General features: G+C 39.2%; 1 protein-coding gene across 1 annotated transcript in view; it reads left to right on the forward strand.

Moving 5' to 3' along the window:
* The window catches only part of rin1b (Ras and Rab interactor 1b), a 64188-nt gene that overhangs the window by 26954 nt on the left and 13005 nt on the right, over positions 1-24229 (forward strand). The window contains exons 2-8 of the mRNA XM_056460968.1: positions 6566-6691; positions 8851-8953; positions 13907-13979; positions 14071-14162; positions 16429-16790; positions 19977-20114; positions 20864-21215. Of these exons, the coding sequence (XP_056316943.1) occupies positions 6566-6691; positions 8851-8953; positions 13907-13979; positions 14071-14162; positions 16429-16790; positions 19977-20114; positions 20864-21215 (1246 nt within the window). The remainder of the gene's footprint in view (positions 1-6565; positions 6692-8850; positions 8954-13906; positions 13980-14070; positions 14163-16428; positions 16791-19976; positions 20115-20863; positions 21216-24229) is intronic.

Genomic DNA, 24229 nt, shown 5'->3' on the forward strand with positions numbered 1-24229 from the left:
AGAAAAGGTGTTTACAGCCTGGTACAAAGAAAGATTTTGGTTCATATAGCTATTATTACCCTCCATGACAACTGTGAGGGGGCTGAATTTTTTTATAACTCATCCATTTCCTTTATATTAGGTTATATTAAGTTTGCATAATTAAGGGCGTGGCCACTTGAGTGACAGCTAGGTCTTGCTGGTCGCCGTCACTTCACCTCAGCTGAATCTGGCAGATTAGCCACTGATCTCGGCATATTCATTGTATTTTTGTGTTGTTTTATGTGGCTTTACACAGTCAGCTGCCTTTTGGACTTATTTCTTACAATTATCAGATGATATGTGATGCTGTGTGCACTTAATTGTGCTCACAAACCATTCACGTGGTCTCCGTTTCCCATGTGAGTAAAGTTATATACTTGTATACCATCTCTATAAATGTCTTTGTTTTATTTAAGATCATTTATCATTAATATTTTTCTATAGACCCGTAAAGCACTCCAGAATGTGACAGATTGATTAGCTGTAGGCTCTAGAACAGTCATCTGAAGCGTTATCATACAGTGTTATGCTGGAGTTCATCAATAGTCCTGCATTTACTAACACACACTATATCTGAAGTGTTTGGAAGTAATTGGCATTTTCCTCCTGTAGAAAAACGTCATAAGAACAATGTTTAGTGGCTCAATGTTTTACAGTGTTTTTAAAAGTCTAAACACTTTATTGATAAAGTGTACAGCCAAGCACATGTGGTCAGAACACAAACGAGTCGCAGGTAATAAAGTATCAAGCGTTTCTCCCAAAGTAAAGTCTGTCTGCCAGGTCTAAGCAAAGTGCCAGCAGGTGTCTGTAGCTCCGCTCACTCTCCGCCTCTTTGCCCTTCTTTGGTATCCCGCCGTGGGTGCGATGACGCACGAACAAAATGGCGACGGTTGGCCACGCCTACTTGTAGCTTCTTTTGCAGAGTTCAGAAACCTATGGGTGACGTCACGGATGCTCCGTCCATATATTTTACAGTCTATGCTCTTCCCCAAGGCTTCCTTCCGGTGGGACATGCCTGGAACACCTACCTAGGAGGCATTCGAAACAGATGCTCGAGCCACCTCTCTCGATGTCGAAGAGCAGCGACTCTACTCCGAGCTCCTGGGTGACAGAGCTCCTCACCCTGTCTATAAGGATGCGCCCTGCCACCCTGCGAAGGAACCTCATTTCGGCCTCTTGTATCTGAGATCTTGTCCTTTCAGTCATGACCCAAAGCTCATGACCATGTAAGAGGAAGGAACGTGGATTGACCGGTAAATTGAGACCTTTACCTTTCGGCTCAGCTTCTTCTTTACCACAACAGACCAGACAATCAACTGCATTACTGCTGCCGCTGTACCAATCCGCCTGTCAATCTCACGTTCCATCCTTACGTTTTAACAAGACCCCAAGATACTTGAACTCCTCCAACAGGGGTAAGGACTTTTCTGGAGCACCATGGCCTCGGACTTTGAGGTGCTGATTCTCATCCCAGCCACGTCACACTCAGGAGCAAACCATCCCAGAGCATGCTGAAGGTCCATGTTCGATGAAGCCAACAGAACAACATCGTCTGCGAATAACAGAGATGAAATCCTGTGGTCTCCAAACCGGACCCCCTCCAGTCCAAGGCTGCGCTTTGAAATTCTGTCCATAAAAATTATATACAGAATTGGTGAACTTAACTCGGTTTTTACTAATTTAACTGGATTCAACATAAAACAATTAAGTTGTCCCCCCAAAGAAACGAAAGAATCGTGTTGTTTCAGCTCATTTTAAATAAGTAGTTTGAGCAAACCGTACACGTCATTGTTTTTGACGGCAACATGAATCTACCTGTCGGATGACGAGAACGGGGATGTGGGCTTCACAAATATGAGACAAAAATATCGCAAGCTCTCTGACACGGCGCGTGAGAGAAAGGGCAGGAGAAGCAGGAATTAAAAAAAACATCCTCTCTACTTTGCCAACAGTTGCTCTGCGTTTTAAGCGCGGTGTGTCTTGTGTGCACGCGTGTGTGTTTTCGGGTGAGTAGGTGTCTGGATGAGTGGGACTGCCTGGTAGGACCGAGTAGGCATCTGTTGCCATGACAACCATCTGCTGCTATGCATAAGCATCCTCTCGGTCTGCCCACACAGTGTCAGCGCATGCAGCGAGCGTTTGAAGCACTGACTGCTGTTTCGCTTCATTGTCTGCCCGTTTCATGCAGGCCCAGACTGAGTTTTTACCTCACTTTCTGTGCTAGAGGGGTTTTTCTAGGGGAGTGGAACTTCAGGATGTATTTGGACAGGGTAAAAAGTGTAAAACTGAGTGCTGACTTACTGCAGCTGAAAGTACTGTAGCCTAAGTTTTTATGTTGTTAAAGTGTGCATGAAATCAAAACTAACCATATTGATTTTGTTAGCTCACATTGCTAGTTTTGCGCATCTCATTAAGAAAAACAATAGTTTGCCCTTATAATCTTTAATTGAAATCTGAAAATGCACTTCCTGTTTGTTTTCAGTCAGATTCTCAGATTATGTATGTCTGGTGTAGTGGGTGTGGCTAACATACCTGACCACGCCCCTTTAGATGCCAGTTTTGACAACAAACAGAAATGGTGAGCAGCAGGAGGAGTCAGTTGTAATAACTCTCCCCAAACCCTTTTCCGCACTTTTCTGAATAAAAATTCATACTTTGCTACATCCAATCAGCTCGCAGTAGAAAAAACAAACCACGCCCACTGTTTTCTCGTTTAATATTCTCTTTCCAATACAGGCTTATTGTGAAAACGTACCCCCGTATACATATCTGGAGAGTGCGAATTATGTAGCCAGAGCTACGCATGTCTGCATTTTGTGTTTAAAAACGAACGCTACTGGGCGGTATGTCACAACCGGCAGCTTCTGTTTCTTTTCGCGCATACCAGCTGACCGATTACCTTAGTGTGGATGGCCTTTACACTATTACCAGTTTGCCCAGTGGCTCACCATGTACGTTGGCGGACTTGAGACGCTGAGAGGAGTTGACTGTGATGACGGTGTTAAAGCTTGACGAAGAACGGTTCCAGAAAGCAGGTAAAACAAAAACAAAGGGCAAAAAAAATTAAATAAACAAGTAAATAACAGGGTGAGAACGTGGTAAGATCTGAAAACGGGGTAAAAATCAGGCTTCTTTTTCTGAAGTGCGTTTCTGAAAACCATCATTAGCCAATTAAGCTTGCAAGTTGCATCATTACAGACATAGTTCGATGATTTGCCGTTTCCCAAATCCGTCATTTTAACGAACATTCGCAAACTGCGTCGCAAACTTCCATGCTGGCTAGTACACCTCTGGAGCTGTAGTTAGAAACATAGTTCCTGGTTGTGTTCTATTCCCAGTTATCCCCCCTATGCCCTATTCATTTAGAATATTCCAACATTTAAACTTGGAATGATTTAAAAACCCATTAAAGTCATCTCTCTTAGGTGTAATTTGCTTTCAAAGTATTTTTACAGTTCAGTTTTAGCGATCTTCATGTTTACGTTTGTGCTCGCTTTGCAGTGCACTTTGAAAACATTGATGCCATTTTGAACACAGCCATGGCTCATGACGAAAGCTATAGGTGACCTGTTTAAAAGCGGAATTTACGTTACGTCTCCAAAGCTTGTGAAAACAAAAGACATGCGTACGTTAATCGTTTAAATTTTTGATAGGTTATTTATTAAGTATCTGTACTGTATATGACATGGGCCTGTTGGTTAGAACATTTCTGCAGTGGTTTGCATGTGTCAAATTGTAAGAATAGACTTTTCAAAAAATAAATAAACAAGATCCTACTTAATAATAATATTAATAATATCGTTATTATCATAATTAATATTATTAATATTATTATTAAAGTAGGATTTTTAAAATTTCCTAATAAATTTGAAATTTCATTTCTTAATAAAAAGCTTCATTATTTATTTATTTATTTGTATGATTTATATCTGATATTAGTATACTTGTTAGCTTTTGTAAGTTATTTTATGTTTTAACAGAATATGTAATGTTCTCAATAATATTTGTAAAGTAAACATTGGCCCTATATAAGCCGTTTACATATATTTCAATTAATATGGAAAACGACTGCATGTTTTTTTTATCAAAACTAATATTGGATTTTTTTTTTTTAATGTGTGTTTTACGTTATAACTAACATGGTTCAAACGATGGATCTGGGACAGACAAACTACAGTTTTTGGGAAACACTCGTCACTACATCGTTCTTTTCCTAAACGATGCATCGTACTATGATAGTTCAGCCGGGAGTTACGTCGTTGTTTGGGAAACGCACCCCTGGATTGCTTATGTAAACACTCTGGGTTGGGTTTAGGGAAGTTGGTGGGCAGGTCAATCGGTGCCTTTGAAAACACTAGGTGCATCCCAAATCACATACTTATGCACTACTCTCCGCCATTTTGTAGTATAAATAGTGTGAGTAGTGCGTTCACACTGAAAACTCTAAAAATAATAAGTGCACTTTAGATTCCCTGGATGATAAATGAATATTCATTCATTTATTGTAAATCTGTTCATAGCTAATACAACCTGTATATAATGTTCATTGTACATCCATCTGTAAATATTACCATAGTTTTTCTATAACTGCACTTTATAACTTATACCTGTATCCTGCACTTGCTGCTATTGCACTGCTGGTTAGACCGAAACTGGATTTCGTTGCCTTGTACTTGTACATGTGTAATGACAATAAAGTTGAATCTAAAATCTAATCTAAAAAATGATGCACTTATTTAACCGGTAAAATGAAGTGTGGAATGATGGACACTTCACGCGCTCAACAGTCGCAGGTTTGCTCACGTAGCGAAAGGGGTGGAGCTATCAGGCACTGATGTTGGATTGCTTGATTTATTTTGGATTGTGAAAGCAAAATGCGCCTACAGATATTGACAGATATTTGGTAATTATTTGGTCAATTATTTCACTAATTTGGCAAACGTCAAACATCATCAGGGAAACTGTTTGAATTTTCGCTTAGTAAAAAATAAAACATTACTGTTCCATTTGGGACAACACTACATACATATACTGTGCTGTTAAGTGTGTAAGTGCATAAGTACATAGTGCATAGTGTTTAGTGTGCCATTTGGGACGCAGCTACTATCGGTTGGGTTTAGGAAAGGAGAAGGGTGGGTCAATTAGTCAACAGCGGCCTCTGGTGGATTTACATGAGAACAGCAGGCGCGAATGGCACTCGCGAGAGAAATTTGAGATCTGAAAAAGCGTACATAGCGACCTCTGGTGGATTCGCAAAAACCAAAAACTGAAAAAAAAAAAAAACTTACCTCCCTAGATGTATTTCGCAATCTTTAGAAGTGTATATAGGGGTCGACTAGTGGTTAGTGCGCCGACATATGGTGCAGTAGCACGTCAGGGCGTCCCGAGTTTAAGTGTGGTTTATTCATAAACTAATTTCGAGAGGATCACGTGCTTATAATCAACACGGCTGGCTCCTCATTAGCTCCGTAATCTGACCAATTAAATGATTACGGATGCATTATAAATAACCAGAGTTTTTCACTCCAGTTATCTTCGTCTTGAAGCTCCCCCCTACCACCCCTACTTCCTCCCTCTTTTTCCGATGGGTGACACGATAGCCCAGCGGCTAGCACTGTGGCCTCACAGCAAGAAAACCACTAGTCCAACTTCCTATAGGACTGGTTGGTGTTTCTGTGCGGAGTTTACATGTTCTCCCCTAGTTCGCGTGGGTTTCCCCCGGGTCCCCCGGTTTCCTCCCACCGTCCAAAAACATAAAACATAGTCAATCGACTAAACAAATTATCAGTGAAACAACCCTAGTTTACACTTCTCACGCAGCAACAAGCAGGGGAGCTCTCGAGACCTACCTGAGCTCGAACTCCCCTCTCGCCCTTCTAACGGGTGGGAGCCCCGGGCTCGAGGATATTACGAGCTCAGGGCTCTCTCCCGGGACAGCATGCCAAATACGCTTTATTGATTATCAGCTAAGTGTGAACTCTTGAAATCCTGGCTCGAGGACATTTCCCTACCCTACCCCCCCCCCCCCCCCCCCTTCTCTCTCTCTCTCTCTCTCTCCCTCTCTCCAACTTTGCTTCCTGTCTCAATACTGTCCTATCTAATAAAGGCAAAAAAAGGGCAAAAATAAATCTTAAAAAAAGAAAAAAAAAATGTATGTAGGGACACGTATCAATAATAAGCCTGGATTGTCTGTTTCTCTAGGAACTGCATCACTATTCAGAAAAAAAACCGCACAGCTTCCGTTTCATGCAGACTTTAACACTTTGGAATGAGAACATATTAGTTATTGCTTATTAAAGAACTGTATGTATATTTTTGATAAAGTATAGTTAGAGGAATCACCAAAATTAATTATGGAGGTATGTACAAGCAGAGCATTTTTAAAATGTTAGTGCAGTGTATAAAAGCATGTATGTGCATAATAAGTGGACTGTGTATTCATTTAAATGTAACTACATAGTAATTAAGATCACTTAATATATAGTGGGACCAAATAAAGTGTAACTGTTTTGTTTTGTTTTCCCCCTTGTCCTCTGTGTTTTAGATGGACGCTTCTCTCCAGAGGAGTTTGAGTGTTTTGGATCGTCTTCTGCTCACACACTCCATATGGCTGCAGCTGTCAATCAACCCTGACTCCGCCCACCAAATCCTGCAGCGAGAGATAGTCGGGGTAAGAAAATCACCATATTGAGAATGAGTCAGTAACTCACAGTTAGAGCTGTTATTCGAATAATCAATTAATCGAATCTAAAAGAGTTAGCATTTACATAATGTTTGTGTAAATGTTATGCATAAAAGATGAAATACAAAAGCTAAATATTTACATATATATTTACATTTACACATAATTTGTAATATAAATATTTAATTTACAAACGTAAGTAAATATTTTCGCAATTCAATTAATTCATCTTTATTTCTATAGAGCTTTTACAATGTAGATTGTGTCAAAGCAGCTTAACATAGAAGTTCTAGTAAATTGAAACCGTGTCAGTCCATTTTCCAGTGTTGAAGATCAGTTCAGTGTGGTTTAATTTTCACTGCTGAGAGTCCAAACATTGAAGAGCAAATCCATCGATGCGCAGCTCCATAAGTCCCAAACCAACCAAGCTAGCTAGTGGCGAAAGTGACGAGGAACAAACTTCACCAATTGGTGAAAGTGATGGAGAGAATCCAGGCTCAGTTCGGCACGACCATTTCTCCTGCAGTCTAGAAGCCGGATGCTGGAGAACGCTGGACGTCCATCGTTGAGAAGCTGCAGGTGTGAGTAGGTCACCGGCTGGTGTACAGACTGGCCCACGGGATCAGTGCGGAGACTCGTTTGTCACTGGGGTCTTTCAGGAAACAGTCTCCTGCTCTCCACTCCTCCATGACCACCACAGAATCTACTCAGGATACCAACCCAGGCTCATTCTGAGAATGTAGTCCCGGGGACGTTTCTGGAGACCGCGAAATACGTCCCGGGAGGTACGTAATTTTGCAGTTTTTGTTTTAGCGAATCCGCGAGAGGCCGCTGTGCGCACTTTTTCCCGCACCGTTCTCGCGTAAACCCGCTAGAGGCCGCTGTCGAACGACCTTCCGCCTGTCTGCCTGGATGACAGAATGATTGACCGTGCGACTGGCCAATCGGCTGACCCACCCTCCTCCGTCCCTAAACCCAACCAACGGCGATTCACAAAAGCCGTCCAGAAAAAGAAAAGCCCTCGTCTGATTTTTACCACGTTTTCGGATTTTGACCACATTCTCACCCTGTGATGAACTTGTTCGCTTTATTTTTTGGATTTTGTTTTTGTTTTCTCACCTGATTTCTGGAACCGCTCTTCCCCGGACTCGAACCCGGTCGTCGTCGTCGTGGTCAGCCCCTCTCTGCGCCTCGAGTCCGCCAGAGTACATGAAGAGCTAACCGGACAAACTGGTTGCAGCGGGAAAGCCCTCCACACGGAGGCGAGCGGCCGGCTGGCCGGCCGGCAAGCGCCGAAGGGAACGGCGTCACACCGCCCCGCAGCGTTCGTTTAAAAAAATGAAATGCAGCCGTACGTACCCCCGGCTACATATTTCGAGGCCTCCAGAAACGTCCACGGGACTACATTCTCAGAATGAGCCTGGGTTGCAGGATACGGCTGGGTCAAGGATTATGGAGACCTCGGGATAAGAATAAAACAGACTAGCATGAGTGTAGAATTATAATGTTTTTGGGAAGTGTTCCCGACTTTGGTTGCCCTAATTAATGCAGCCTAACAATTCTTTAGAGCAGGGATGTCCAAACTCAGTCCTGGAGGGCCGGTGTCCTGCATAGTTTAGCTCAAACTTCGTTCAGCACACCTGCCTAGAAGTTTGTAGTATACCTAGAAAGAGCTTGATTAGCTGGTTTAGGTGTGTTTAATTGGGTTTGGAACTAAAATATGCAGGACACCGGCCCTCCAGGACAGAGTTTGGACACTCCTGCTTTAGAGGATTTGGATATCAAAAGCATTGGTGTTTTATGTTTATGCTAATGCAAAGAGATGCGTCTTTAGTCTAGTTTTAAAATGACAGAGTGTGTCTGCCTCCGCAACTGTGCTAGGAAGGCTGTTCCAGAGTTTAGGTGCCAGATATGAGAAAGATCTAGCGCCTACAGTTGATTTTGATATTCTGGGAATAATCAATTGTCCAGAATTTATTGAGCGTAGTAATTACAGTAATCATGCAGTGATACACCTCTCTGTAACCTTTACCTAGACAGTAAGACGACTGTAATTAACAGTCAATCAGCCAATTACAATTCCAATAAACTACCTATTATGTTTAATAAGGGTCAATGAATGCTGAATTTGCCTTGTTTGTCCATAGACTTTCCTGGTGTGTAAGTGCAGCGCCTCCCACAGGAAGGTTTTGTGTGTGCGGGTGCAGGAGGGAGCAGTGTCGCAATTTCCAGTACGTGAGGAGGATTCCAGTGAGTTCATTCATTCATTCATTTTCTTTTCAGCTTATTCCCTTTATTAATCAGGGGTCGCCACAGCGGGATGAACCGCCAACTTATCCAGCACATGTTTTACACAGCGGATGCCCTTACAGCCGCAACCCAACACTGGGAAACACCCACGTACTCTTGCACACACTCACACACACTATGGTCAATTTAGCTTATTCATTTCACCTGTAACGCATGTCTTTGGATTGTGGGGGAAACTGGAGCACCCAGATGAAACCCACGCCAACACAGGGAGAACGTGCAAACTCCACACAGAAGCGCCAACTGAGCCAGCATTGGCTCGAACCCACAAACTACTTGCTGTGATGTGATTGTGCTACGCCACCGTGCTGCCCCTAGTGAGTTTAACATGCCACAAATACAGACACTGTAGTGGACTGATCCCCTACATCAAACACAAACCTTTGGTTCATATAATCTGTTACCATGAACCACAGAACCGGTCATAACTTTTATTAAACCCCATAACATTTTATTAAACAATTTACATTTATATTTCACCAAAAAGCTGAATAAATAAACTCTCCATTTAAGTTCAGTTGAAGTCAGAATTATTAGCCCCCCTGTTTATTTTATCCCTCAATTTCTGTTTAACCCAGAGCAGATTTTCTCAACACATTTCTAAACATAAGTTTTAATAACTCATCTCTAATAACTGATTTATTTTATCTTGTCATGATGACAGTAAATAATATTTGACTAGATATTCTTCAAGACACTTCTATACAGCTTAAAGTGACATTTAAAGGCTTAACTAGGGTAATTAGGTTAACTAGGCAGGTTATGGTAATTAGGTAAGTTATTGTATAACGGTGGTTTGTTCTGTAGACTATCGAAAAAAATAGCTTAAAGGGGCTAATAATTTTGACCTTAAAATGGTTCCTAAAAAATTTAAAAACTGCTTTTATTCTAGCCGAAATAAAACAAATAAGACTTTCTCCAGAAGAAAAAACATTATCAGACATACTGTGAAAATTTCCTGAATCTGTTAAACATCATTTGGTAATTATTTTAAAATGAAAAAAGAAATTCAAAGGGGGGCTAATAATTCTGACTTAAACTGTATATTTTGGTATGCAGCTGGGAAAATAAGTATTGTTTTTAAACGCGTCATGTTTTTTGTTGGGAATAATATTTCTAAAGGAGCTGTTGACATGAAATTGAATCAGATTGAGGTAAAAATCCAAACAATACCATAAAAATAAACAACATAAAAATAAAACGAATCAAAAAAAATCTAAAAGATTAGTTGTGTGTAATAACAATGAAATGACACAAGGAGAAAGTGCTGAACTACTGAAGTGTGTTTAATACTTTATATAAAAGGCCTATTAATGATGGCAGCTTATGGCTCGTTTCCACTGACTGGTACGGTACGGTTCGGTTTGGTACAGGTCAGCTTTATCAGGCCTGCGTTTCCACTAACAAGGGTACCCTTTTGGTGGGCGTGGTGTACAACAGAAAGTTTCAGTCGACGTCATTCTAGCTGGAGGAAATGTCTACAGTAAAGCTGTACGGGTCGCTCACATATCATATGAGAAGCTCTCCTCATAAAACAGATGCTTTACACACATAAATACTTGTGTAGAAATGTTTATTACTAACTTTACTATGAGCATGAGTTGATTATAACTGCAGATCAATGATAGAGCGAAAGAGCCTACTGTAACGTCTGTAATTATATTAAATAAATAAATGAACATATATGAACACATACAGCCCCTTACAGTCTCAGATATGTTACTAACTACAGAAGAACACACACAACAGACATTTCGTCCGTATTTAGGGTCAAAAACAACCCAAAGTATAGCCTACAGTCAGAGCAAACCTCTCATCTGTGTCTGTAATATTCAGCAGCACATGTAGCCTCTGTTAGAGACTAATTCCATCATTCTGAGTTCATATTAGTCCAAAAGGTGATAATAACAATAATAGTTAAACAAGGCAGTTTGTTCACGTTTGCTGAAAAATAATGTGCTCCTTTTTTTCCGGCTCCTCTCTTTTTTCCGCGCTTCACTCTCGCGTTTGTCAGTGTCTGATTAGATCGGGTTTCAAAAGCACGTCAATAATCAAGCGCAGGTTATTATCATCAGCTCAAGAAGTTTGTTATTGCAGATATAGATGCACGGCGAACGCAAGGAAGAAAGCGAAACCGCTCGCGCCTCAGACTGCCTTGTGAAAAACTACGGGGCACAGGGTAAATCTGCTCTTCTTCTTGGCTTTGTGGCTGTTCATCATGACGACGACAGGGTTTATTTGAGCCCAGGTCGACCATGGCTCGTTATTATATGTATATAATAATATAAGTATATATGTGTGTGTTTATCAATAGATTACGATAGTACTTAAGCCTATAATATCCGCTTATTTGCAGTTCTTTGCTATAGATACACTTGTATCACTTGTACCCCAATGTCATGGAGGAGCCATCGGGTTTCCCATCTGCTGTTTCATCGGTGCTCACCTCATAATCACAGCTGTTTTCTCGAAAAAGTAGCTCTTCGAACATTTCGCTATTTTAATTTCAAAATTAACTACCAATATAAAACACGTTTTGTGTTAGTGCATGTGGATCTAACGATATCACACAGTCTTACACAGAAAAGATTAAAAACAGTGACAGAACCACTTAGTGAATGTACTCATTTTAATGATTGAAACATCATGTGTTGTCTTGTACTAAAAAAATTCAGATTTATTATTGTGATTCAGATCATGAAATATGTAAATTAGCATGTAGGTTTAAAATATATATTTAAATTTACCGTTTAATTAGAAAAGTGGCAGTTTTATTTATTTAATACATGTAAACAAAAAATCTACTTAAATATAGGAAGTGGTTTTTACTACAGTAAACAGGTGTGTTGAGCCTATTCGGCTCATTCAGAACTCAAATGGCTATCTCTGTTTTTGCAGTACAGTTTTTTACCATATTAAACATTTTATTAATTTATTACTAATAAATTACTACTTGTAAATGTTATATTAGGCTTATATATATATATATATATATATATATATATATATATATATATATATTTATATTTTATTTTTTTAACCTCAGGAGCTGAGCCCCCCTAAAAAGAAAATCCTAAAATCCCCCCTGGGTGTAGGGCTAAGTGGAATAGCTAGATAGACCTCGAAAAGGACCACATTCGAAACCAAAAATTTCCCCGAATACACCAGGTACAACGGCAACATGGCTGCACATGCTAGTCAGAAGATATACAAATTTAAGTATTGTTTGTTATTAAGACTTTTTTACAATAAACAAGCATATGTTCTAATACATTCATAATGGCGTTTTACCGTGTTTTACCGTCGTGCTTTTTAAAAATAAAACTATTAAAAAATACGCTCTCTGTAATCCATAATAATAACTCCTGTATAGTAGTCTCACAACATGCTTTCACATCTGTCGCTCATTGACACTGGAATACCCTATCAGAAAAGTCTAGTGGCTGGGAATGACCTTTTTACAGTGTCTGCTATAACGTTAATATAGATGAATATTCAATTCAATTAATCTTTATTTCTCTAGTGCTTTAACAGTGTAGATGGTGTCAAAGCAGCTTAACATGGAAGTTCTAGTAAATTGAAACTGTGTCAGTCCAGTTTTTAGTTTAGTTCAGTTCAGTGTGGGTTAATTTTTGCGTCCAAACACTGAAGTGCAAATCTATCAATGTGCAGCTCCACAAATCACAAACCAAGCAACCCAGCAACAGTGGCGAGAAACAAACTTCACCAATTGATGAAAGTGAAGGAAAGAAACTTTGAGAGAAACCAGGCTCAGTTAGGCACGTCCATTTCTCCTCTGGCCAAACATCTTGTGCAGAGCTGCAGTCTAGGCGCCGGAGGCTGGAGAGCGCTGGGCGTCCGTTGTGGAGAAGCTGCAGGTGGGAGAGGTCACCGGTTGGTGTTCAGGCTGGCCCACGAGATCAATGCGAAGACTCGTCTGTCACTGGGGTCTTTCGGGAAACACCCTCATGCGCTCCACTCCTCCATGACCACCACAGCAGCTGTTCAGGCTACGGCCGCATCCAGGATTATGGAGACCTCGGGATAAGAAAAAGAAAACAGACTAACATAAATGTAGATGCTGTTCAATTTATAATGTCTTTTGAGAAGCGTTCGCAACTCCGGTTGCTCTAATTATAGCAGCCTAACAATCCTTTAAAGCAGTGTTTCTCAACCACGTTCTTGGAGGCCCACCAACACTGCATGTTTTTAATGTCTCCTTTGTCTGTCACACCAATTATAGGTCCTTCAGTCTCTACTAATGAGCTGATAATCTTAGTCAGGTGTGTTTGGTTAAGGAGACATGGAAAATGTGCAGAGCTGGTAGTCCTCCAGGAACGTGGTTAAGAAACACTGCTTTAGAGGATTTGGATTTCAAAAGTATTTGTGTTTTGTGTATGCTAATGCAAAGAGATGTGTCTGTAGTCTAGTTTTAAACTGACATGGCCCCGGTGTAAATCCGGTGTAAATCTGCTCTTAAATGCACAGTACAGTTCTGAGCTTATTGCCACATTATATCGTTATGATAACATGATAGTCTTGCCTTTCGTGTTTTCCTGAAGACAAATAATAGACCAAAATATAACACAACTGGAATAACTACAGCAGTCGCCATCATCAATCTCATATGAAGTAAGAGCTCGCGACGACATATGATGTCAAGTGCTGGTGTTGTAGAGTTGTCCCATTCCTTAGGAGTAAGTTTGAAGCCCTTCACACTCTTGTTTTAAGGGCCAAGGGGAAGGGCTAGGGGTACAAAAATAGAATCGGGATTGGGCCTCGGTACTCTCAAGTCCACACAATCTCTTATATTGTTCAACAGTTAAATATGTTAAATTTGTTTTTTAATATGGAAACATTTGTATGTATTAAACTCTTCTTTTCACTATTTAGCATTTTCTCTAGAAAGTTCTGCCCTGAGCTTCCCTGATCTCTGCAGACTAGTGGCATTTTACACCATCAGCAGGTACAACAAACAGCATACTGTAGGTAAATGATTCCTGTGAAGGATCTGTGACTTTATTATGTAATTTCTGCTCTTTGTGTGTGTTAAACAGAGATGTTTTGCCTTTCCCGCTCGAGCTCCCTGAAGCAATTATACAGGCCGTGACACACACCCAGCTGGAAAGCATTTCACATCTGGGTCTAGGTAATAAACTATATGCATTTCATGACCTTTTCCCACCCACTTTCAGACACTTAAAACTAAGTTGTCCTTTTTGCTGCTGTACCTGTAGCTCTTGCATGTAAACACCCACTTAGTATCCTTAACACCCTCTTACTTCCAGTTCTGTGCTTATACATGAGCTGTGATTTGCCGTTTCATCAACTGTTGTCCCATCATTCAATTATTGCATTTCCACAAAATTAGCATTTCATTTTTACTAAAGCTGCTCATGAACTTGCATAGATTACATTTGATTTTAAACATACATCCTGACTGTTAAAAAAGTTTGTTCTACATAGAATGGAATTTGGACATCCGCCATCTTGATTTTGTCACATGTCACTGTTTTCCACAATTTCTTCTTCTCCTCATGGGATAATAAATTGTAGTATCACAGTACTACAGAATTTGGGCTGAAGCAGTCGATCATATGGATAATTTTTGCCTAATTTTAATTTATCAAATACATCTGCTGTTAAACACTAGCCTATAGCACCATCTGCTCTCAAAAACTAGCCTAGAGCACCATCTGCTACTAAAAACTAGCCTTAAAAACTAGCGTAGAATACCATATACTGTCAAAAAACTAGCCTAGAGCACCATCTGCACTTAAAAACTAGCCTAGATCGCCATCTTCTCTTAGAAACTAGCCTAGAGCACCCTCTGCTACTAAAAACTAGCCTAGAGCACCATCTGCTATTAAAAACTAGCCTAGAACGCCGTCTGCTGTTAAATACGAGCCTACAGCACCATCTGCTATTAAAAACTACCTTTAAAAATGTGCCTAGAGCGCCATCTGCTGTAAAAACTAGCCTTAAAAACAAGCATAGCATACATATGCTGTTAAAAAACTAGCCTAGAGCACTGTCTGCACCTAAAAACTAGCCTAGAGCACCATCTGCTCTTAAAAACTATCCTAGAGCACGGTCTGCTGTTAAAAACTAGCCTAGAGCACCATTTGCTACTAAAAACTAGCCTTAAAAACTAGCGTAGAATACTATTTGCTGTCAAAAAACTAGCCTAGAGCACTGTCTGCACTTAAAAACTAGCCTAGAGCACCATCTGCTCTTAAAAACTAGCCTAGAGCGCCATCTGCTGTTAAATACTAGCCTAGAGCACCATCTGCTCTTAAAAACTAGCCTAGAGCGCCATCTGTTGTTAAATACTAGCCTAGATCACCATCTGATATTAAAAACTAGCCTAGAGCACTATCTGATATTAAAAACTAGCCTAGAGCACCATCTGCTACTAAAAACTAGCCTAGAGCCTCATCTGCTATTAAAAACTAATTTTAAAAATTAGCATAGAGCGCCATCTGTTGTTAAAACTAGCCTTAAAAACAAGCATAGCATACATATGCTGTTAAAAAACTAGCCTAGAGCACTGTCTGCTGTTAAAAACTAGTGTAGAGCGCCATCTGCTGTTTAAGTCTAGCCTAGCACCATCTGCTTTTAAAACTAGCCTTAAAATCTAGCGTAGAGTGCCATTTGCTGTTAAAAAACTAGCTTGGAGCACCATCAGCTGTTAAAAGCTAGCCTACATCGCTGTCTGCTGTTAAAATCTAGCTTAAAGGCCATCTGTTGTTAAATACTAGCCTCAGAAAAATAGCCTAGAGCACATCTGCTGTTAAAATCTAGCCTAGAGCACTGTTTTCTGTAAAAAAATAGCCTAGAGCGCCGTCTGCTGTTAAAACTAGCGTAGAGTCATTCATTCATTCATTTTCTTTTCGGCTCAGTCCCTTTATTAATCTGGGGTCGCCAAAGCAGGAATGAACCACCAACTTATCCAGCATATGTTTTACACAGCGGATGCCCTTCCAGCTGCAACTGGGAAACATCACTCGTTCACACTCATACACTACACACACACTAGAGCAGGGGTGGGCAAACTCGGTCCTGGAGGGCCGGTGTCCTGCACAGTTTAGCTCCAACACTAATCAAACACACCTGAACAAGCTAATCAGTATCTGCAAGATCACTAGAAAACTATAAGCAGGTGTGTTTGATTAGAGTTGGAGCTAAACTGTGCAGGACACCGGCCCTCCAGGACCGAGTTTGCCCACCCCTGCACTAGAGCGTCATCTACTGTTAAAAACTAGCCTACTAGATTTGTGTAGGGACAACATAAATGATTTTGTGGAATCCAGCATTTTTTACAGTGTTTTCAGAATATATCCAGGTCATTACTTTATATACGTTTATTGTTCCTGAAAAAAAGCTGACTGTGTTTTTTCACTCTTTGCAACCAGAGTTCTGGAGCTCTCAGACGTCCCCTGGCCTACCAAACGGCCCCCCTCCGCCCTCAGCACCCCACAGGATATCCAGGTTGATCAGCCCATGTTTTGTCAATCCATTATTCCTTCAGCCTCCGCAACCCAGCAGAACCGCATCCCACAAACGGCACCGCTTCAAACGCAGCCTCAGGATCCGCGTGTCCAACGAAACCTCGCTCAGCCTGTCAGGGGGAGATTCTGAGCTTAACCCGGGGGAAACACACGGACAGAATTCGGAGAGAAGACGGACGGGAGGGTTAAGTGTGCTCAGGCGGACCCCAGCACTCACTCCCACCTCAGAAGAAGAGGACGAACAGATGCTGGGACAGATCCCACCTGTAAGTAGAGCCTGACGACATGCGGACAAAATTATTAGCCCCTTTTAGCTATATATTTTTTCTATAGTCTACAGAACAATCCATCGTTATACAATAACTTGCCTAATTACCCTAACCTGCATAGTTAACCTAATTACCCAAGTTAAGCCTTTAAATCCCTACTGAAAAAAACAGCTTAAACCAGCCTAGGCTGGTTGGCTGGTTTTAGCTGGTTGACCAGCCTGGTTTTAGAGGGGTTTTGGCCATTTCCAGGCTGGTTTCCAGCCATTTCCAGCCTGGTCTTAGCTGGTCAGGCTGGGAGATGACCAGCTAAAACCAGCTATGTCCAGTTTAAACCAGGCTGGTCAAGCTGGTTTTAGCTGGATTTAGCTGGTCATTTTCCAGCCTGACCAGCTAAGACCAGGCTGGAAATGGCTGGAAACCAGCCTGGAAATGGCCAAAACCCCTCTAAAACCAGGCTGGTCAACCAGCTTAAACCAGCCAACCAGCCTAGGCTGGTTTAAGCTGTTTTTTTCTGCAGGGATGTCACTTTAAGCTGTATAGAAGTGTCTTGAAATATATCTAGTCAAATATTATTTACTGTCATCATAACAAAGATGAAATAAATCAGTTATTAGAAATGAGTTATTAAAACTATTACGTTTAGAAATGTGTTGAGAAAATCTGCTCTCCGTTAAACAAAAAATGGGGCAAAAATAAACAGGGGCGCTAATAATTCTCACTTCAGCTGTATTTATATATAAATATATATAATCATATTGCAAAACCCTACCTGTAAGTGTTGGCTGATTGACATTTTGCAAATTAGGCATGTTTTTGTACCATGCTCTTTATGGGACAACATTCAGAGTTAGATTCTGGCTATATCCTGAGATTAGGATGGGATGTCAAATCCTGCTCTTGGTCTGTCCTTATCCTAAGTTTAGCTCCAGTACATCTTTCTTGGTTCAGGTGTGTTTAATTGGGGCTAGGGAGCCGTTTAAGCAATGTTTTCTGCCAAAAATGGAAAAGATTTGATTTGTTTTGCCTGTTTTTTACATGACAATTTAAAAACATGTTTTAAAGTGGAAGTTATTAAAAACACAGCCAGAGTCATGTCTGTGTAAACACCCGAAAACGAGTCATTGAAAATGATGACATGGCGCAGAGGCACAATAATATTATGCAGCACCGTTACCTAGTTAACTAGCTGGGCACTATCATTGTGCCTGCTGCAGCCATGGTACAATGTTGTATCAAAGAAAGTACAAACCTTTGTCACTGGGGCAGGACCTTTTTATAGAACAGAATGTTACCTTAAGACAAAGAAACACATTTGTACCATTACAGTTTGTCCCTTTAAGGACTTGATTTGTACCATGGGAAACCAAAATGTGCCTTTGGTTTTAAACCTGCAGATACAATAGTGTGCCTTCATCAAAGGTACAAATCTGATCCATAAAGGTACCAGTACAGTGACAAGACACACTATACCTTAACAGTGTCAAATGTGTTCCTTCAAGAACTATTTAAAGGTCATTTGGCTATATCCAGAAAGGGTTCATTTATTTTCAGTAAACATAAAACATCAAATACATTTAATAAACAATGTTTTTTTTTTTTAAATAAATTGATGTGTAAATGAGCCTTTTCCATTTACAATAAAGAATAAAAAATACTTTACCATAAATCAAAAGAAATACATTCTCCCATGTACAATATAACATATTTTTTCTCCAGTTTTCACACAACACCTTTGTAATCATCTAAAAGTTCGTTTAATTAACTTAATTTTAAAACAGAAATAGAATTATGCAGAATTATTGTAATGAGATGTGCACCATGTTTGATTAGCTTTACAATACTAAAATGTCTGCATGAACACTTTGCATATGCAGGACTTGCGTTGGACTTGCGTCACATGCGTAGTGGAAAGTGAACGGCAAAAGGTGCATCAGAAAATGCTTACCAAATATTTATTAAAAATGGCTTAAATAATTAGTTTATATACCTATAGTTTTATGTTTTACCAGTTGTTTTGTATAATAGAACTTAATAATGAATGTTTGAGTTTCTTTAAACGTGATTATAAATGATGATTCATGTTTTAATATGGAAATTATTCATAAAATCACTTTGCCTTTCCAGTAATATTTATTTTCAGAGATATTGTAATAAAGGAGTTGTCCAACACTTATGTACCATTTTTATGAGAACAACTGTGTACCTTAATTTCAATTGTACCATAAAAGGTACAGAACAGTATCAAAAGAGGTCTTTTCTGTATCATATACATATAATAAAAGTCCTGTGAAGTGCTTTAAAATGTGCATTTTTAATTGCCCTTCGCCGTAATCTCAACTGAAACATGAAAAGAGGGTGGGACTTAGTGTAGCTCCTGCCCTTAAAAAAAACAGGCAATAGCGTATTGCTTTATCATTGCTTTATTATTGCTGAATCAAATGAAAAGCAAATGAGAAGCGTCTTGAAGGGGGTGGGGCATATCAGACACTAGAGAGCATTTGATTGGTCAGAAGATTTGATGAGAAACTGAAGTATGAGTTGGCGTGAATAAAAACGTTGATCCATTTAGGCGGAACATGGGAGGATGACATTTTTTTTTCCCTGTAAAGTTTCTGTGAAGTGCTCTGAAACGTGCATTTATTCAATGTTTGACGTAATCTCAACTAAAACCTGAAAAGAGGGCGGAGCATAGAGTATCTCCTCCCCTTTAAAAAAAAAAACCCAAAACAACCAATAGCGTTTTGTTTTATGACCGCACTGCCAGTGAGAGTGGTTGAGCTCAAGTGCATGAAATGAGAAGCGTCTTGAAGGGGGCGGGGCATGTGAGACATTAGAGAGCATTTGATTGGTCAGAAGATTTGATGAGAAACTGAAGTATGAGCTGACGTGAATAAAACTGTTGATCCATTTATGCGAAAGTGGCAAACTATTAGCTTTGGATGTTTATATCAGTTTTATATGTCCTAAACTCGAATTTTGTTACTGCTTTGGAGCACACCAACTTATAGATATTCTAAAAACCAACTATACTCATACTAACATCTAAAAAATGTATTATAATTTCATGGGACCTTTAAGGGATGTAATAATGATGTGTGCTGGAATTATTTCTGTTAAAAAATGAACTGTTTGTTTGTTTGTTTGTTTGTTTGTTTGTTTGCTTGTTTTGACATGGTTTTCTAGAGTAACTCCTTACCCCAACTCAACAAAGACCCTGAAGATGGCGAGGTGTGTCTTGCTTTGGAAAGGACTCGAGCTCCTTCTCTTGCTGAACTGGACAGCAATAGTTCCTTCAGCAGTTTGGAGGAAGAGGACGCACAGGTAGGCATGGGCCGGGATAAGATTCTGACGGTACAATAACCTTGGATAAATATATCGCTGTTTCATGGTACTGTGATTACTGCTCAAAAATATGCTCTTTTTAAATGTCTGGGTAACAAAACAACAACCTTTTCCCCAATTGAACACAATATATTTTATTCTAAGAAACATTTCAAATATTTTGGAGCAGTAAACATGTCAGGATAAATCATTAAAGTAAATCATTGACTTCTAGTATCTATGTTAATTTTAAAAACACACATTTCTTTATAACTTAAAAGGGCACATTAGGAGATCTTTCTTTTCTTTGATTATAAAGTACAACACTGCACTGTTCAAGTCTATAGCAGGTTTGGATGTTGATTCATAAGTGATTTGTGTTTCAATTCAATTCAAATTTATGTGTATAGCGCTTTTTACAATAATTATTGTTTCAGATGTTTTCTGAATCATGGGCTGACCAGTAGCTCTTGATGTGGAGTAGGGCTGCAAAATATATCATTTTAGGATCGATATTGCAATGTTCCTTAAGCTTATTCCCTTTATTCATCAGGGGTCGCCACAGCTGAATAAACCACCAACTTATCCAGCATATGTTTTATACCCAGTACTGGGATACACCCATGCACACTCATTCACACACATACACTACGGACAATTTAGTTTATTCAATTTACCTACAGCGCATGTGTTTGGACTGTGGGGGAAACCGGAGCACCTGGAGTTTATCTTCCAATGTCCACTTACAGGTTGACCTCGCCCACCAATGGCCACCTGCTGCCCGCGGGACCCGATTCCCATCCGCAAACCCCACCTCCACTCTACGCCGCATGACCGCCGCATTTGTGTGCGTGTTCGCTCCTGAGCGCAGAGTTGCCAGATTGGTGGACGAACTCTCCCGGGACAGGCGCTCCACGTTTGGATCACTGGTTCAGGACTTCTTAGAGAAGAAGAGGCAAGAAATGGAGGCCTCGGTGCACAGTTCTGCAGTGGAGATGCTTCAGGGAATGAGGAGGTTTCTGTCCCAAGCCAAAAGCCTCCTTTTGGAGGCAGGAGAAATCGAACCTCCGATTGAGACGCTGGTCCCTGAGAATGAGAAAGGTAAGGGTTGAGCTGGATTTCTAAGATTATTGCTGAATCTGAAATCCGGTGGGATCCTAATAATATTGGTAGTATTAAAACAGTACTCAGCAGTCATTAGTCAAACTAATAATAATATCAATAATAATTAACCCAATCTTTTGATCAAATATCGACAAACCCAATTTTTACAATTACATTTAAATTATATTTTTTAACCCAACTGTTGTAGTAGTTGGGTTAAATGAGTAGATAATAACAGAATCTTTATTTCTGGGTGAACTATCCCTTTAAGTATGAGCAGAATTGTAAATATAACTGCTATGTTTGACTTAGCAAACATCACTAAGGATTTTACTGGAGATAAATGACTCGGGGTTATAAACTGCATCACGGAAACCAATCAGTGGGGTTTTAAAAACCCTAAAACCATCAGAGTGGATGAAAGATGTGATTAGTTTCAGAGAATCTTAAGGGATTTCTAGTAAAACAGCATTTGTTGTTGAATCACTTTATTACACAGCAAAAAAGCAGTTTGGGTATGAGATAATGACTCCTGTTTTCTGATGCACTTTTCAAACTATACATATATATTTCTGACAAATGTCCTTGCAGTGTTTTGTTTTGTTTTTTCAGAATAATGCATTGTTAATTCACGGCAATGCTTAAAGGGTTAGTTCACCTAAAATGTAAAATTGACCCACTATTTACTCGTCCTCTGTTGGTTATAAACCTTTATGAGTTTCTTTATTCTACTGAACACAATAGAAGATATTTTGAAGAGAGCTGTACATCTGTGGCCATTGACATCCATAGTAGGAAAAACAAATGCAATGGAAGCCAATGGTTACCCATTTCAGCATTTTTCTAAATATCTTCACACTTTTAGATATATTTTGGGGAACACTAGATTATATACTGTGTATATGCTTAAAATGATAGGAAAAACAAATACAATGGAAGACAATGGTTACCCGTTTCAAGGATTTTTCCAAATATCTTCACACTAACTTATAGATTTATTTTGGAGCAGACAAGGTTATAAATATCCTTAAAGGCATTTTTCTTCTGTTGAACAATAAAGAAGATATTCTGAAGAATGCAAAAAACCTGTAACCATTGAATTTTATAGTAGGAAAAACAAATACAATGGAAGTCAATGGTTACCCGTTTCCAGCATTTTTCAAAATATCTTCCCACTAGCTTATAGACATATTTTTGAGAACACTAGATTATATACTGTATATATCCTTAAAGTGGTAGGAAAAACAAATACAATGGAAGTCAATGGTTATACCCATTTCCAGCATTTTTCAAAATATCTTCCCACTAACTTAATGGTTTATTTTGGAGCACACAAGCTTATTTATCCTTAAAGAGATTTTTCTTCTGTCGAACACTAAAGAAGATATTTTGGGGAAAAAAGCTGAAAACCTGTAACCATTGACTTCCATAGCAAGAAAAACAAATGCAAAGGAAGCCAATGGTTACCCATTTCAGCATTTTTCAAAATATCTTCACACTTATAGATATATTTTGGGGAACACTAGATTATATACTGTGTATATGCTTAAAATGATAGGAAAAACAAATACAATGGAAGTCAATGGTTACCCGTTTCAAGGATTTTTCCAAATATCTTCACACTAACTTATAGATTTATTTTGGAGCAGACAAGCTTATAAATATCCTTAAAGGCATTTTTCTTCTGTTGAACAATAAAGAAAATATTCTGAAGAATGCAAAAAACCTGTACCCACTGAATTCCGTAGTAGGAAAAACAAATACAATAGAAGTCAATGGTTATACCCATTTCCAACATTTTTCAAAATATCTTCCCACTAACTTAATGGTTTAATTTGGAGCACACAAGCTTATTTATCCTTAAAGACATTTTTCTTCTGTCGAACACTAGAGAAGATATTTTGGGGAAAAAAGCTGAAAACAATAAAGAAGATATTCTGAAGAATGCAAAAAACCTGTACCCACTGAATTCCATAGTAGGAAAAACAAATACAATGGAAGTCAATGGTTACCAGTTTCCAGCATTTTTCAAAATATCTTCCCACTAGCTTATAGATATATTTTTGAGAACACTAGGTTATATACTGTATATATCCTTTAAGTGGTAGGAAAAACAAATACAATGGAAGTCAATGGTTACCCATTTCCAACATTTTTCAAAATATCTTCCCACTAACTTAATGGTTTATTTTGGAGCACACAAGCTTATTTATCCTGAAAGAGATTTTTCTTAAAGAAGATATTTTGGGGGAAAAAGCTGAAAACCTGTAACCATTGACTTCCATAGTAAGAAAAACAAATGCAATGGAAGCCAATGGTTACCCATTTCAGCATTTTTCAAAATATCTTCACACTTATAGATATATTTTGGGGAACACTAGATTATATACTGTGCATATGCTTAAAATGATAGGAAAAACAAATACAATGGAAGTCAATGGTTACTCGTTTTCAGCATTTTTCTAAATATCTTCCCACTAACTTATAGATATATTTTGCTGCACACAAGCTTATAGATATCCTAAAAGAGACAGTTCACCCTTAAATGAAAGTTTACACACTGTTTAGTCTTTCTCGGGTGATTCTGTTGAGGTTTACTCTGTTGAACGTTAAAGAAGATAATTCAAAGAAAGCTGAAAACCGGTAACCATTGACTTCCATAGTTAGAAAAACAAATACAATGAAAGTCAATGGTTACTGGTTTCCAACATTATTTGAAATATCTGTTCAACAGAAGATTTGAAACTCAACCAGATTTGAAACAAGTGAAGTTGAGTAAATTGTTAATTTTTGCGTGAACTACCCCTTTAAGACAAGTTTAAGTAACCATAGCGCTGTGTTATACCGCAGAAAATCACGTCACTCAAATCAAAACATCAAATCTTTTATAACCCTCCAAAGCAGTGATTATGAGCAGATTTATGAGATGTCTCCTCCAAATCAAAGGAAGAAATCTAAAAAGCCGGCCACGTCCCCGGGGATGGATGTTGTTTCGGATGTTGGTGGAGGCA

The sequence above is a fragment of the Danio aesculapii genome, chromosome 7, assembly GCF_903798145.1.
Source record: "Danio aesculapii chromosome 7, fDanAes4.1, whole genome shotgun sequence".
Lineage (NCBI taxonomy): Eukaryota > Metazoa > Chordata > Actinopteri > Cypriniformes > Danionidae > Danio > Danio aesculapii.